The 17,386-nt window shown below is 43.2% G+C and overlaps 2 protein-coding genes across 2 annotated transcripts in view; both read left to right on the top strand.

Annotated features, from left to right (window-relative positions):
- Positions 1-5,834, top strand: part of LOC104958211 (centrosomal protein of 112 kDa) — a 50,319-nt gene extending 44,485 nt beyond the window's left edge. Inside the window, exons 8-10 of the mRNA XM_010785937.1 lie at positions 3,543-3,644; positions 4,989-5,053; positions 5,580-5,834. Coding sequence (XP_010784239.1) covers positions 3,543-3,644; positions 4,989-5,053; positions 5,580-5,583 — 171 coding nt within the window. The 3' untranslated portion in view covers positions 5,584-5,834. The remainder of the gene's footprint in view (positions 1-3,542; positions 3,645-4,988; positions 5,054-5,579) is intronic.
- Positions 5,835-13,804: 7,970 nt separating this feature from the next.
- Positions 13,805-17,386, top strand: part of LOC104958212 (axin-2-like) — a 4,605-nt gene continuing 1,023 nt past the window's right edge. Inside the window, exons 1-2 of the mRNA XM_010785939.1 lie at positions 13,805-14,208; positions 15,544-16,457. Of these exons, the coding sequence (XP_010784241.1) occupies positions 15,658-16,457 (800 nt within the window). The 5' untranslated portion in view covers positions 13,805-14,208; positions 15,544-15,657. The remainder of the gene's footprint in view (positions 14,209-15,543; positions 16,458-17,386) is intronic.

Genomic DNA, 17,386 nt, shown 5'->3' with positions numbered 1-17,386 from the left:
CCAACCTGTCCCACACACGCACACCCCAACTTCATTAGCATACATCAAGCTTCAACTTCATTTGAACGTTGAAAGTGTTGAGGGCTTGTTCCTTTCAGCTGGCAGCTGTCAAAAACCACGCCATGTGACAGTACCAAACGCAAGGGAAAGTCAAAACCACAATCTAAAGACTATATATAGATGAAATGTTGTCATTTTAAGATGACTGGGAGGGGAAAACGACTGCCGCTCCTCGCAGTCTTCAAAACTAGAGAATCCCGCTTCATCAGGAACAAACAAAATCTCATTTAAACAAGAGCGCTGGAGATGAAGCCGGATTTTTCTCCTGAAAGTCAAAGTCCCTTTTCATTGCTTTGGGATATAGTGGCACACTTCTTTTTCCCGCCTTTCCATTCCTCTTTTCTTTTTATGCTCACTCTCATCTAGAGTCCGTCAATGACCAAACCCCTTCAGAAGGTTTGATCAACATTTTGTTCAAAGGAACTCGACATCTGTGCTAATGGTAAGGAGGCTTTTTTTTCATCACATGCCTCCTGCCACCTGTCAGAAAAACAAACACGCCTTTGCTGTAAAAGATTTTTAAAGAAGAGAAAAATTGTGTTTGCATAAAGTAAAACAGAGATGTGAGAGGAAGGACCCTGAAAGAAGCGAGAAGACTCAAAGCTGAAGGAACAAGTCAGACGTCTTTGGGAAGTTTGAGTTCCTATTTTGAATTTAAAACCATTCAGAGACACGGCGAAGTCAGAAATGTTTCTGTATCTTTTAGCTGAGCATACGTTTCTTTAACAGAGATATTGTTGGAAAAAACGGATGCTGCCTCCACCCACACACATTGCATAGTAAACTAAGCTTTAGTTAGACATGCTGTGGAAAAATGTGATTGCTAGTGCTTGGGTTTGCTACCCTGCAGCAGAAACCTGTGTCTTACGCCTTCAAGTAGATGTACTGCATGTACATGCAGAAAGTAATGTATTTATAATGCAACAATACAAAGGGAATGTTTATCTAATGATGGGAAGAATACCACTTTAGAAATTAAAGGTCACCTATTATGCAAAACCCACTTGTTCATGTCTCTTATACACAAACATGTGTCCCCTCTGTGTAAAGAGATTCTGAAAGTTTCAGGAATACAGATTCGCTCTCTTTTTGTCCTGATCCATTTATATAGAAACCTGTCTGAAAATGAGCTGATCAGATTTTGGCCACTTTATGATGTCATAACGATTTTTTGGCTTGTGTAACCATTAGCCAATCACCAACCAAGGTAACCTTATTACCTGAATCTCCTCCTAGAGCACCATTGTGTTCTTTCTAACCAAATATCTCTCAGAGGGGCGTGGGGAGGGGCTCCTTATTTTCATCTAAAGTAACAGATAGAGCATCAGCACTTTTGAAACAGGGCTGAAACAGAGGGGATTATGGGATGCTGCAATGATCTGTTTGGTGTTTGGAGCCAAACACTTCAGAGACATGTTTGTATATATCTGAGACCTATCATATATTGATGAAAAACAGTATAATAAGGGACCTTTAATGTTCTGTGTTTTTTTATAATGTTTTTCCCTGTCTTCCACCGTCAGCAGCTGTAATTGCAATTGACCACAAAGTCATTAGGACGAATTCCAGATACACAACCCTACTGTATCCCATAATACTTTCTGATCCATCCCTGCGACTCTACGTACAGTTGTCCTGTCCCCGTTGATCCCTGTGAGTCCCAGTGAATACGCTGTCGTAGCCTTGCCCATTCTAATGTATGGGAATGAAAATGGAGACAGCATTGCCACAAAGGAGCTTGTAATTTAGGCAGAGCGGATCTCTCATTGCTGTGGCGACGGCACCATACATGAACCAAGAATGCAAACCTAAGGAGCGTGGCTTTTGAAGAATCTAGACTTATATTCAGAGTGGTTGGTAAGGGATGTGTTTATTCAACCATTGTTTATTGCTTTGGTCTGAGGTAGTGGAGTGTGTTTTGTCTTGGCTCGCCATTTTGTTATGACTACAGAAGCTGCTATACATAGATAGACTTTTTTTGAAAATCTGCACTCCCGTAGCTTCAGCAGATTTTTTAAACTACCCAAAATTAAAGCTTCTGAAACCCATTTTCTTTTTGCCACTTGTTTGAAAAGATCGCTCTCAAATTATCCATGACTCCATTCTCACACAGAGAGAAAAACACATATTTCTGTAAACTTAAAATGAATGGGGCAGAAGGAGCCTGAAAGAAACTGGCAAAGTTGTGGCAGTCTAATCTACTGCTCACTGTGCCGAGACAAAGTGAGCGGCTTCATGTTGGGATCATTTATACTGGGGGCTGCTTTGAAGTGCTTCCCAATCCCTTTCATTGTGCCCAGGAAGATTAATTAGCCAAAGCCAGAACAATCAGTTAAATCCACAACAGGAAAATTATTTTAGGAAAACCAATCTTTTTCCCTCCCCCTCACCTCGTTCACGCTCTCTTCACATGAAAGGCCGGACTGATGAGAGGAGAGGGGGGATATTCTTGATGTTTGCTGGACGTTGGCTCTGTCAAAGACATTATGGTGGGTTGAAATGCTCAGACTCTCCCCTGGTTACACCTTGAAATATGTGGGCGAAAACTGTTGCTTTTCACAGCCCCCGCTGATTCCTCCAGCTCTGCTAAACTATTCATCAAGCTCTGAATTAATTGACCGGCAACTCTTTTCAAAACGCTGTAAATGCTTTTACAGTACTGTAAAAGCCCTGTGTTTGTGAATGTGTGTGTGTACATTCATGTGTGTTTGCGGGTTAAAGGGGGGGTTGAGCTAACCAAACCCTTTTCAACTTCTATAATCAGACTCTGGTTTAGTGGAGTGTAATTTAGCCCCAGACAGACTTCCTCCAGTCCTCCCCAGTGGAGCTAGCTAGCTAGCCGTTGCGCTGCTGCTGCTGCGTTTGATGTGTTCTGCCCTCCACCACGGCCCTGTCCTCTTCCAAACCCAGCTGTGTCAGGCCCATAAAATGCATTGTGTCACTTCTGGCTGTAGTCTCCAGCAGCCAGTAGGGGGGGTTGTGCAGAGCGAGTCATGCTGGCCTGCAGACCCCCTGTGGAGATGTGAAGGAGCTGTGAAGAGCGAGGGAATACTCTGAGCCATGAATGAAGAGGGGATACCGTGTGTGTGTGTGTGTGTGTGTGTGTGTGTGTGTGTGTGTGTGTGTGTGTGTGTGTGTGTGTGTGTGTGTGTGTGTGTGTGTGTGTGTGTGTGTGTGTGTGTGTGTGTGTGTGTGTCCTCCAAGCATACTGTTCACTTTGGGCGCTATCTGGAAATACATGCATGACATGCAAATGTGGATTTGAATAAGTAGCAGAAGCACTTGTTCAGCAAAATGTTACTGTATTGTTTTTCATTGTTTTTGATTATCTCAAGTTGGTTTTAAACCAAATACAATTACAGGTGAAAGTCTTTGCTTGTATGTGTGTGGATATCTATGTTGTGTACAAATGTGTTTTTAACTATTTATTGTTTAGGTGAATTCAAGTTGACTGTGTGTGTGCCTGTCCTCTGTCTCCTCAGGTGACTGTGGTGCGTCAGGAGTACGAGAAGAAGATCAAGGGTTTGATGCCGTCAGAGCTCAGAAAGGAGCTAGAAGACACCATCAGCTCTCTGAAGGCTCAGGTGAGAGCTGCCACAAACAGATCAGATACAGGCGTGCCCATGACAACCATTCAGGCTTTACATTCAGGATTGTTAAAAAAAGAAATCTTGGGGGTTCAGGATCTAATTTTCAACCTATAACATATTCCAGCCTTTAACAATTTCAGTAATCCAACCCTTTTGAAACACTATATTGTAAATTGGACAGGTTGTCAAAGTACAGTTAGGTCTCATCAGTTCTTTTGGAATTTCACCTAGCCTTTTTAATAACCATTCAATACTATCGGAAACATAACCCGCACATCCTGTATACTTGTGAGTTATTTGTTTAGTTTTTGGATGTTGCCAATCCTCTTAAACCCACATTTGTCCTTGTCTCTCCATCATCTCACCACTTGCAAAACCACATCCATGTTGTTCCTCTGAGCCGTGTCTCACACTTATATCATCGGGCCCATTTTGACACCGAATATCAATAAAGGGCTTTCACTGTTCTCAGTTTTTCCATTGCAAACAACAGAGGGATTTCTGTAATGGTGATTGAAACATGCAGAACAAGTTTTTGTAAAACAGTCACTCCACAAACCCCTGCCTTGTTCAAATAGGACTCCCCTGATCCCATGTCAGCGTGCAGACCACAGCTCTGTGATCGGATATATTCATAAGATGTAACTCATGCCCAGAGTTCTCTTTCCTCTCATTGCCGACATCTTTGGCTTTGCAAATTAAAGTGCATTATTTGTACATGGTTAAAAAAAAAAAAAGGCAGTTAGGGTTTTCATGTCTCTAGAGGCATCCGACCACATTTTCGGGTTTTTTTTTCCACCACAGTGAAGGGGCAAATAAAACGCTAGAACTTTGCTGAGGTCTCCCCCACAGAAAGGAATGTACCCTCTGCTCCAGTACGGTAGTCCCAGAACAATACAGATTCTTTCGGAGCCGTGATTATTCTGCCAGGCTCTACATGCCGTGTAAATGTAGATGGGGTTTATTTTCTCTTGGGCCAAAGACACTTCATAAATAAACTCACACTTTGTAGCCAAACAAAAGAATGGTGCCGCCTCCTCCCGCAGCGTCCTAACCTCCACTATCCTGGCTCATAATCTCCCCTCTGTCCCCTTGTGCCTTAACCCCTCTGCCCTAATCTCCTGACCCCCAACCCCTGCTGTCCTGACCCCTGGACTCAACAACCAAGTCTTTCTTCCACTTAGCTAACCCCCTCCGACCAAAAGCACAATTGACCCAAAGCCATCATACCTTCTCCACTTCCAGTTTCTGTGTTCTGATGCACTTCCCTTATTCTGATGAAACAACTAATCAGAGTATATTTTTAAAAAGACTTTGCATTGTGTGTCCGTGTTGCAGGTGAACTTCCTTCAGAAGAGAGCCTCTCTGCTACAGGAAGACCTGGATGCCTGTCGCAGCAGGAGGTGAGCAGGATTGTTTATATTGTATAGAAACGTGTGCGCACTGTAGATAGTTCATGTGGAAGTTTATGCTTCTGTACAGTACAATGCATGTGTCTTATTTTAACACCAGTGTAAGGTTCTGAGTATGAACATACGTCATTTACTTTGTTATGCAGTGCAGTTGCTTTAGATGAAGTCTTCCAGTGCGGAGAGCTTTGATTTGGCTTCTATCCATCAAACTGTAAGAGCCATTTATGTCTTTCTGAGAAGCATCTTAGATATGCAGTGATAAGAGGGCTTGTCAAAAGAAGCTGCCACTCACATCTCAGCGAGCATCTCTCAGGACTGTCAGTCATGCACATCACAGTAAATAAGCAGTTATTTGACTGTACGCTAGCTCACAACTGAAAGTGATGGAGAGGTCGACAATCTCAAAGACAATGTCATCAGAGAGAGTTTAAATTCCATGATGGTACACTTTAATATTGATGTATTATAATGTCGTCTTAATGGTTTCTCACTGGTAAAACCCAACTCCTCTGTGCAGGTAACCATGGGAGAACAGCCTGACCCCTCGTCGGAAAATGAAGGAAACGACGTCCAATCAGATGTGAGCATTATTGACGGTTAAAAGTATTTTACACATCTGTCGTGCCACTGTTCCCGTCATCTTTTTATTTATTGTGCTGTTGTCTGTCATGGTTTTATTGAAGTGTAAACTATTTATACATCGTCAGACTTCAGTTTGGAATTTACATATTTATGTTAACAACATTGTTTTATACTTTTTAATAAAAAACATTCCACAATTTTTTGTTGTCATGCTTGTTTTTTATTATTCTGAGCATGTTTTTCATCTTCAAATACCTCATAATTAGTCCATAAATGTGTGGAAGTCAAGCTGTTACCCTTGTTTTTATATGACCGCAACATGCATGTTTATTAAGATTAGCGCTGTAACTTAACACTAAAGTCAAAGACCTTCAATTCCCATTTCCCCCACATCACTATTTAGCATTGCCTTTTTGCTCAAGCCCCTGTTTGAACTGTAAAGAGTGGTTGGGGGTTTGTGGTCGGTCCAGATAAAAAGCGCTGCGAGTCGATTGTTTGAAACTCAGGCCAAGCGCTACAGTCCTTGGGCTCAGTGTTTCTCCACCACCACTTTGTGTTTTACCAACGGCTCCACTCAAACCCAAGCTGAATGACTCAGACGATTGAGTCCACCAAACGGCCCGCCATGTCTCCAACTGTCCTCCAATGTTTCCAGTTTGAATGTTTTATGATGATAATAACATTTGGTCGGCCAAGGATGGGCTTCATAATGAGCCCCAGTCCATTGTTTCTTTAGGACTCTGGTAGGTGAGGAATGTTTGGGCTTGAATACTGATCATTTTTGATAGAATCCAGTTTCTCTGTAAAACAATTCGGAGACATTATTAAATTCCAAAACCAGATTTTATTTCAAAGAGGCCTCTATTCTTATTTGCATTGGAATGGCTTTCGTTTTGCACCCGCAGTTCACGCACTTCCACGTGTCCCATTGTCCGTGATCTCCAAACGAAACACTATACCCCTCTCTGTATTTATTTGATGTGCTGATTCCGCTGCCCAGGCAGAGACAGAGAAGAAACAAAAAAAAGAGAGACGAAAGGAGAGAGGACTGTCAGACCGACATCTGAGAAACAGGAATTTAGTCTTTCAGCACAAAGCCTTTGTGGAGTCTGTTGTTTCTGGAAGAAGTGCAGAAAGGATTCAAAACGATTGCGACACAGCAATGCAAGCATGTATGTGTGTCATTTTGCATTCACTGTATGTGTGATAACAATCATGTTCAATACTGAGAAAAGTGTTTCAATCAATCGCAAGGTCCACACTCGAAGATGGGCAAAAAGCTTACCATTATAGCCCCTAACTGCATCCCACTTCCCCCCTTTATGATTCTAAAATATGTGTATTTTGCATGTTCCTTTTTACAGAAGCAGGTAGAGATGTTTGGAAACAACAGCCATTAAACACAAGATTGCTTAGTTGCATCTTTTCATAGATTTTCTCAAACCGGAGCTTGCGTACTACCAGAGATTTATGTACCAGACTTTGTGAATTACTAGTCTAAATGGTAGGTAGCAACTGGCAGGCTTGTCAGATTGTCTGTTTTAGTTCGAAACATTTCGCCTGATCTTGGGAAGGGATTCGGATGCTCTTCGATTATGTAATCAGCAATTTGTTTGAAGCATACTAAGGTCCTCCCACAGGAAGTAGTGGGGGGTTCATCCTCCTACGACCGTGCTCGTATTATGTAGCGATTAAACATGTGTGGAGGTGAGAAAATTGGCTGGATTTTGCTTCTTCTCTTTGCACAATTACTGCTATAAAATACATACATACAAACTCAACACTGTGAACGCCTTCAGAGGCTCTTTGACACAGTTTGCTATTATTCCCATTTCTACATGTCCCACCCCTCAAGGCTCTGTCCCAGACCTTCACGTATAACCCTTTTTAAACAGACATGAACACTTTAGACGGGTTGAACTGTGATTTTCATTCATACTTTGACTTTTACATAATTTTGGACGCAGCCCCACAACAGGATGTGTAAGATACTGTTAGGTGACCCAACAAAGTCTTCATTAACTTGAGCTTCTGATTATGTAGATCTAAAAGGGTTTTGTGTTTGCTCATTTATAGCCAAACAGGCTCCAGCTATAACCTCTCCTTTAATCTGTGTTACTGCTCTGACATAGTTTCACTCTAATTGATTGTCTACCACTAAAATAACCTCCATAATTGAGTTTGTGTAAATACAAGCCATGAATGTCATTTCCACACGGCCGAAATGGCCCCATTAAGGATCAAAGCCCCCGCTTCCCCTCGGTTATCTCCACATCAGACCATGTGCTGTTGTGTGACAACAGTAAGGGGAGTCAGGGTGGCTCGCCAAGGTTTCCACCATATTCCCACTTCATGCTGGCGCTCACGTCTACAGTACTGTAATTTAGATTGTTTCATGTGTTAGCTTCAGGTAGAGATTTAAATGTTTCATTGGCTAAAGAGTAGTTTTGACACGAGTGCACAACGACCTATTTAAAAATCATTGCACACTCTAAATGCACACGAGATAAAAAAACAAAAACTGCCTCATGGCACTGAATCAGAAATGTAGAACAACTGCAAACGTACGGAGGAACCTTAAAACCCTTTTTGTTTTGAAGTATTTTATTCCTGTAGGATATGTACGAGGTTGTTTTAAGGACATGAATTCTCAGATCAAAAGTGATATACCATCAAAAGTTTTTTCGGGTGATTTGAGGTCATTCCCATCTCCTTTTCTATGCCTTTTACTACATCTACATAAGTGACAATCTGTGAGTGCGCGCTTTATTCTGAGCGCTCCTGACAGGCATCTGGGATTGACTGTACATCAGCGTGTGATTGACAAAGTCATTGCACGCGTGTGTTTGCGTGAGCCGGATGTCACTGGAGCTTTTTATAGCTCAGTATTCTGAGTCAGACCCGAGGAGGCCTGTGTTTGGCTGCTGTACGCTGCTTGCATAAATAAACCTGTTTATCGCCAACACTTCTCACACACACTGATGTCTTCCAACATGTTTTCTGTCTTTGTCTCTCTGCTAGCTTGTATCGCTCTCTCTTTGTTGATACGGTATATTTATGGCAGTGATTTTGTTCTTTTTTCCTGAGCCCTGTCACTCATGTGCAACGAGAGCTATGAAAAGGATATGCAGCTGTGTGATGTGAGAACAAGTGGGTTCGAGGCTATGCAGCCTTACTGAAGAGAAGGCACAGCAGTGTGTGTTTGTGGCATGAATTTGCCGCCCTGGGTTGATAGTGTGGGTTGAGAAGAGGGACAGGAGACCCTGCACTAAAGACAGAGTGGGAGGTTTGTCTGTATCACTTGCCCTTTGTCTCAGTCTGTATACCTGGTTTCTCCGTTTCACACTTTCCATTTATCTCTCCCAGCGTCTGCCGTTATTATGTACATCATTTGCAGTAGGCTGTGGCAGCATCCAAACAAATGCAGTTAAAGTTGAAAATGCATCTTTTTATTGTTTTTTCTTTGTACCACATTCAATGACTTGTCTCTGTATGTTTATGACGGGGACACATTTTTGGCCTTGTTGCTATTGAATTAATTTACATCTATGTCTGCCCAGAGGTGTCTTCACATTGGCTTTACATACTTTGAGTTTAGTCTACAACCACTAACATTTTAAAATCAAGAAAATATCCAAACGTAATCATACATTTAAGTTTTCTGAAGTTTTATTTTCAAAGGAGATATTCACACATCAAACTATCTCAGATGCAGTGCGCATCACTTGAGTCTAGAGAAAGGATGATCCGGCACACAGCTGTGTTTCCCTCACAGTGTAATCTTCCAACTTCCTGGTTAGACGCGGTTTGAAGGCCAATTGTGGCAAAGAATACTAAATCTCTGTTGTTTAATCAAGGTTTAACTTAAAACCAACAGTCAAAGTTATTTAGTTGAAAAACATATTTTTTGAGCATTGAATGTAGATACCTCTTTCAGATTATTTAACTCCCAAAATTACAAAGAACATTGAGGGTAAGACCTCTGTGTGCTCTGCACTGAAATATGTGGTCTAAACTGAGACATACAGTATGACATTGATATATTTTGGAGAATCTTTACCCTTTGGCAGTAACAAACATTTTCATATTTATCTGCATTTGTGTGGACGTGATGCATGTTTGATTGTGATATTATTGAATCTTATATGAGCATATTACCATGGTGCTCACCCTGTTGTGTGACACCCGTCGAATGGAGGAACAGGAAGCTGGGGGAAAGAGATAAAAATCTGGCATCTGTTGAATGGACGAGCAAGTTAATCACCTTACCAGTCAGTGAGCCCTCTGCGCTCCGGAGTCAAGAAGGAGGAAGATGGGGTTAAAGTGATGGATTAAGGATGAGTGAGGGAGCCAGGGTTCAGGTTAAGACTGGCTAAAAGACGGATTGCTGTCCTGTCAAGCATGGCAGAACAGTGGCGTCCGCTCTGTGAAGTGTCGGCATGGTGCTTCAGTGCGAGCAGCATAGGAAATGAAAGTCATTACTGTCAGTGTGGAGTGAGCTTCATGGCCCAAACGGGATTAGACAGTGCATCCGACATTGTTTCTATACATTGGTAGACTTAAAAGTCAAGCGCAAAATGGGATTAAAACGAGGGGAAAAAAACAATAAATAACCTTCAACAACCCCCCTCTCTCTTCTTGCCTCTCTTTTATTTCTTCTGTGCCTTCCTTCGCCACCAATTCCCTTCCTACTTCATGTCTCATTCTTTAGTCTCTTCTCTTTCACCTGTCTCGCTCTCTTTTCCACTCTCTCTGACACATCTGTCTTTCCGTTCTTCCATCCTTCGCACAATCCCCATCATCAAAATGCACAGGTAGGCGCCGACTCCCACTCCCACTTTACATTCTCTGTTTTGTAAAAAAAAACATCCTTCTGGGGCCAATTGGCGCTTGAAATCCAACTTCATTCCCCTCAAACTGAACCCTTTCAAAAACAAACCCCCCTCCCTTTACCACCCGCACTCTTTTTTCCCTCTTTCAAAACAGCCCCATAACAAGCTGGTGAATTGTTGCCCTTCCTTAACTTTTAAGGGTATTATGCACCATGTCCAACTTCAAAGCCTGTCTTAACTCCACACTTTAATTGTATCTTCAACAGCTCGCTTCGTGCCATTTGATTCTGCTGACAACAGCACTTCTCCCTCTGTTCTCCTCCATCCTTCTCCTCCCGTCCTCTTCTGCCACTCTTTTCTCCTCGATTATGTTTTGACCCCCACCACCACTGCCACAGCTCCTCTCATCAGCTCCTTGCTCCCTTCAGAGCCCATTGTCCCTCTGTTGTCGCCTACTTTGAAGAGGTAGCCTCCATTTCCTCTCTCGGCAGTCGGTTGTTGCCTGGGGTGTGTACACACCAAACAAACTTGAAACAGTAACCCCCTGTCCTACATTGGCTGTCTCCTGCTCTCTTTATCTGCTCTCTCTCTCCCTCCCTCTCTCTCAGTCTGTGTGAGCTGACTTCCTCTTCATGGCCCTGGTTGATAATTGCCATAAGCTTCCCTCTTGGTTTCATTTTCCATTGTCCTCCCCCAAATTCTTGGCTCTGGCTTGAGATAAAGGGATGAGTACTTCAAAGGGTCTGCAAAGAGTTTAACCCCAAGCCGAAAGGAACAGCACACAATACTGTAATTGAGAGCAGTTACTGATCACAGAGCTGCAGCACAGAGAGGACTGCACCGGTACACACACACACACACACTCTGAGTGTTTATGAGTACAACTGAGGTGGCCAGTAGCAGTTACGACAGGCCAAGGCTGCTCAGGAGACCATATAACACACAGTCATAAAAACCTTTCGAGTCCTCTTAAGTTGTTATATAAGAGGTGTTTTCCATCAAATCTGACTTGCGATAACATAGAAGATAAAGCTGCTTTGTTTATTTTGTGCACATCCAATAAAAGATCAAGATTAAAGACATGATTGGACCCCACAAAGATTTATGCGTGCTCTTCCGTCTCTTTTTATGGGGCTCTTTGTAGTCAAGCTGAATTTGACCTGTCCCTGTAATAATATCTTCCTAAACAGAGAGACAGTTGCACCCCATAACCTCTCCCACTGAAGCCCTCTCTTTCAAGGGTCTTTTTATAGGGCCAGGAGCCAAGGACACCCCAGGTCTCAGGCCAGTCACAGACCTGGGGTCAGCTCCTGTAGGGCAGCAGGGAAGACCCAACCTATGGGGACCTCCCATGAACCACGGAGGGGGTTGACAAGGCAGGACATGAGGGCCCAACTGGCCCCCGGTACTGGCAGGGGGTCCACACCATCGCCATGGTGATGGTTTCCACCCTGGTGTGTTTACTGTCAGAGGTCAGCCCCAGCCCTCTAAAGTTAACAAAGGCTGACATTGTTGGGTCTGTATATTAGCCAGATGACCTGTACACAGAGAGACCCAGACTGTGTGAGCTTTAATGAGATAAGAAATTGTGTTTGTGTGGACTTGTTTTTAATCTCTGAGTCATGGTTTCAGATGTTAAATATACTGTATGTCAGTTAGTCCCCTAACTTTTTGGTCATAAGGGCTCAGCGAACCCTCAGATTAACTCGATACTTGTCTGTCTACTCTACACCAACATTTATTTATCTATTTCAACCGTTTGTCCATGATTTTTTTTATGTGTTTCAATACATTACTTTTTAATATTTTTAACTATTTGCCTAATACTTTTGCTGTTGGAATAGCTCTGCTTGCTTGCCAGTTCATTGTTGTGCACTCAGTGGTTAAAACGAACTCGATAAGTTCATTTTTAGAACATCAAATTCCTTTTTTTCTAAATACTGGTTCTACTGGGGTACGCGTGCCATGGTTTGCAATCCCTTCTGTTCATCTTTTGCTGGATATTATGTTTGATTTAGATGCATTGTTTCTGTGCAGGATGTGAACGTGCAGAATTTGAACATGATAAAGTGGCCTTTGAATGGTGACTAATCCTTTAGTCATCATGGCCTCTTCAAGAGCAATGTCCTCTTTTATAAACCTTAATGCGAAGCGGGGCATCAAGGGAGAAGGTTTCACAGCACCTTTAGCAAACAGGCTGATCAAAGTGTTTGCGCTGCACTTTTTGAATGTCTGTCCACTGAGACAAAAAGGACACACAGACACCTACTGTGTACTCTTGTACAAAGGGTCTCCTGTGGTTGCTAATTTCGAACACTAAAGCCTTTTTAAAACAATACTGACTCTTTTAACCACTACATCACTACTGCTTGTAGCTAGTTCAGTATGGACAAAGGAAATGGAATCCAAAATGTCCACTACTGTCTGCATCCAAACAACTCCTCTCAGTCTGACCAGTCAATGGATGTATATTGAATGTCTGACCTGTCTATGGGCTTTTCACTCCTTTTAATGTGATCTGCTGCAGTTAAGGGCTGTGCATAAAGCAGAGAGCTGTACAATCAGAGCAGCAAAGATCTTCTGTTGATTAAATGATATGTTAACATCCTTCAGGGAATTTACCATTGCTGAACAGATGTTTTAATCTGGTGTGGATTTATGTACCATGTGCCCTTGTTGCCACTGGTAGGAGCTGTCGAGTGATGAACAGCACAATGATTTGATTTTCTATTGCAACATGCTGTATGGTAATGACTTCTGTGGATAGTTAAAGCGACTTTTATTAAAAATTCCTGGAAATCAGCCTAATGTACGCTTTGGTCCTTCTGAAGTTGTCTTCAGCAAGTCTTTGAATCTTAATGAGGCACACATCTTTGTCTCTTTGCTTTCCAAATAAAGACTTAAGGGGATTAAAAATCATAGTTTCATTATTCTCATAGGCTTTTGTATTCTATAATGTGACCAGCGATGTATATGAGGATATGAACGTGCCATTAAATGCAGGCCAGTGCATGCTTTGTGCATCCTCATTCCCCAGGTCTCCGATGGGTTAATCTAAAAAACTATGCGGATCTTGAAAAGAAAGGATCCCTGCGTCTTTAAAGTGTATGTAGCAACAGAAGGATTGTAGCGATAATGCTATTGGGGCGGCAGATCAGTTACTTCTGACGCTCCAAAGCCTCGGGGAGTTGGCTCAAGATTGCTTGTCTTTGATAAGGTCCTTACCATGTAGCTGCAACTTCAGGATCTGGGAAAAGATTGTTAAAACGTAGCAAAAATCAAGCTGTTTAGAACATAAACAGAGTAGCCTTTAAAATATTTCTCATCCGGAGTGATTGCAACGTATCTGGGCAGCTCCAACACTTGTTTTCATTTTTTTCTGAGGCATTAAGCTGCAATTGTTTTGTATGCAGCTGTAAGGACCTGGCAGTCGGTTCCTCACTTTGAAGTGCGCTGCTCCAGCCTGTCGGCTCAGTTGGTGTTGGAGTCGCCTACAGGAGAGATCTACCGTGCGGCATGGCAGCCTGAAACCATAGGGAGGAGAAAAGGAGGAGGGAGAAAAGCGGTATTTTTTTCCTCTGGAGTGCATTTTTCTCTCCGTAAACCGACTCAAACCTGAACGGACTGTATGTGTGCGCGTCGCGGAGACGAGTACTGTGGATTATACGCGTTTTTTGTGGATAAAAAACAACAACTGGAGTTTAATTTGAGGAGAGAACTCGTGGATCGATGGTAAGTTACAAGAGTGTGTGCCTCCTCAAACTGGCCCCCATTGGAGTTTCCTTTGATGTGTTGTTGACTCGCCTTTGAAGTAATGTTCAGGGGGAAATTAACCGCTTTTCTTACACTTGGAGCCCCCAAAACGCTTCGAATGTTGTCTGTATCATTTACTTCATTTGCCTTTCGATATTGTTTGATTTCATATTAAGATTTATAATCTTACAAACAAGTACTCGTTTCAATTTGTGGAATTCCTCCCCCACAAGATCTGAGACTTTGGTGTACTTGGGATTGGACATTCAAGAGGAGTAGTTTTTTCGCCTTATATGTAACATTTAGGAAACTTTAGAAGACTACGTGACAATATGAATGTGAGTTTTAGTTGTAATAATATAAAAACACATTTGAAGAGTTGCTTATTTTGTCAAGAAGTAGCCTAGACGGTTCGGTATAGGAAGATTTACAGTTGTTCTGTGTCCGGAGCTGTTTCTCTTGCTGCCTCTCACAAGTTTAACATTTGCAATGTAACCGTCTGTCAGTGACAAATTAAATGTTACACATGAGCCCCTTATACATTGTAACGTTGATGCTTTACGGTGTAGAAGAGCTCATGTTACAAAGCAGCTCATAATATAGTTAAAACAAGAGATAGCAGGGTGTTTTAAATATATTTGAGCGTGTTACAGCTCCAGGAGTTATACACCAGCTGCAGCCAGTTAACTCCATTAACTATGTTGGTCACGTTTTTCGATCTCTGCGAGTTTGTCCCACATCAATGTCCTACAGGTACAGGGAGGCTCAATTTTGATGTGATTTAGTCGCCTGTGATGAGATGTTGAGACGCAGAAATGAGAAAGTGTCAGGGATGGTGGGAAAGACATGTGCTTGCTTTCTGCAGCCAGGCTCTGACTCTGACACCAGGCGAGGTGGATCCGGAAGCGTTCATAAAGCCGTGTCCGCTTGGGGGATTAATGACTTATTAATGGAGTTAAGTTCATAGCCCCGTTTGACATTCGTGTGATTACTAGGCTACTTGTCTTGTTGTTACCAGAATAGAAGATGATGTAGATGCAGTTGCTCAGGTTGTTTTCTGCTCGCATGTGCACTATTACATTCGTGTTAATTTAACCAAAAGCGCCTCAGTAGTTATCACATTCCAGGTTGATTTATGAATAATTGCTGTTTATGTAATGCTGCTGCAGCGTTTTCTCACATTTTCTCTGTGAACTAGGCTGTCTTTTTCTGTAGAAGTCCCCAGAAGAGGGTCTGAACAGACTCTTACTGCGTCTCTCCCCTTTGAAGTTGGGGCGGATCTGGTTTTGATTAGATCAATACTTTGTGTTTCAGAGAGAAGACGGGCAGCCAGAGAGAAGCTCCCCCGCTGACATAAGAGAGTGAGGAGATTACAGTAGAAGCTCAGAGGAGGCGAACAGCACACTCTCTCCTGCTGCCTCCACAGCCATGAGCCGGGCGCTTATGGCCCATATCGCCAGCAGTTTCCGAGAAGATGCTCCTCGACCCCCGGTGCCGGGGGAGGAGGGCGAGGCGCCCTGCTACCCCGGCAAACTCGCGATGATGAGACCCGTGGAACCCCCCAAATCGTTTTTTCTCGGCTCTCCGGGATCTTCCGCACGGAGGAACGAGGACGGTCTAGGGGAGCCAGAGGGAAGTGCCTCCCCGGATTCACCGCTTTCTCGGTGGACAAAGTCTTTGCACTCACTCCTCGGGGACCAGGACGGTGCGCTTCTTTTTAGGACATTCCTGGAGCGAGAGAAATGTGTCGATACTTTAGACTTTTGGTTCGCCTGCAATGGATTCAGGCAAATGGACCTCAAGGATACCAAAACGCAGAGAGTCGCCAAAGCTATTTACAAGCGCTACATCGAAAACAACAGCATTGTCGCCAAACAGCTCAAGCCCGCGACTAAGACCTTCATACGGGATAATATCAAGAAGCTACACATAGACTCTGCGATGTTCGACCAGGCGCAGACGGAGATCCAAACCAACATGGAGGAGAATGCGTACCAGATGTTTCTAACCTCTGACATTTACCTCGAGTACGTGAGGACTGGGGGAGAAAACCCGAATCACGTCAGCTCGAACGGGCTGGGTGACCTGAAAGTTGTTTGTGGATACCTGCCCACGCTCAATGAAGAGGAGGAGTGGAGTTGTGATTTCAAAGCCAAAGCTCTCGTTGGACTGTCAGCAAAGTCGCAAAGGTCCAGTGTGTCCATGAGGGCGGTGGAGGTGATGGAGAGGTAAGGCTGCAACACCCTTTTTAAACTGTATTGATCTTAGAATATAGACTCAACATATTTATCCACATTACAGGCAACTGCTACATTTAATCTTGTGTGTAAATAAGTGCGAAACATGCTTTGCAATTTAAAAACTATTACTTCCGAGTTTTTTACAAGTGTGTAGAGAGCTCTGTGGTGGCTCTCTGGCCCCTCTCACTATCTCCAGCAGCAGCAGCAGCAGCAGCCCTCTGCTGGCGCTCGCATGGATTTCCGGGACTTTGAAATAGTTCAGCAGAATGAGGGATCATCTTCCACGCGAAAAGTTCACAGAGCACGGCTGGCTCAGGCCCCAGCCAGCAAATAATAGATGATGACATTGCTATGCTATGCCTCCTCCTGTACCACACTGTCCTCAAGCCTTTGACAGGGATGTCAATCTGTAGCATATCTATATAGACGGCACTTTGAAAAGGGGGCTGTAGTTTCATTTAAAGCTTCATTAGGGCCCTTTATTTGCAAAGAAAGCGTACAATCACACTTTGAAACCTTGACTTGCACCCCAAACACATTTGTGAGGAGTTTATTTCCCTATAAAGGTTGCTGTCATTCAAAATCGAACCAACATTGCTATAGCTTCTGATGTTGCTGTTGCTAATGAGAGACTGATTTACAAGTACGGCTAAGTAAACTGACAGCTACCTGCTGTGTGTGTGTGTGTGTGTGTGTGTGTGTGTGTGTGTGTGTGTGTGTGTGTGTGTGTGTGTGTGGGGGGGTGTGTAACTTTCTTGGAGTGTGACCCTAAAGTGAGAGTGTAGTCCCTCTTCTGACATGAAGCCCCCCTGTCACCTTAAATATTCAAAACATGTGGGACCCATTCCTCCCCTTTTCGCTTCCCTCCCCTCTTATCATCAAAACAAACCGTGAATGGCAGCAGCTAAAGTACACAA

Source organism: Notothenia coriiceps, unplaced genomic scaffold (genome assembly GCF_000735185.1).
Source record: "Notothenia coriiceps isolate Sejong01 unplaced genomic scaffold, NC01 NC01_scaffold00028442, whole genome shotgun sequence".
NCBI lineage: Eukaryota > Metazoa > Chordata > Actinopteri > Perciformes > Nototheniidae > Notothenia > Notothenia coriiceps.
This window is presented reverse-complemented; position numbering and strand designations above follow the sequence as displayed.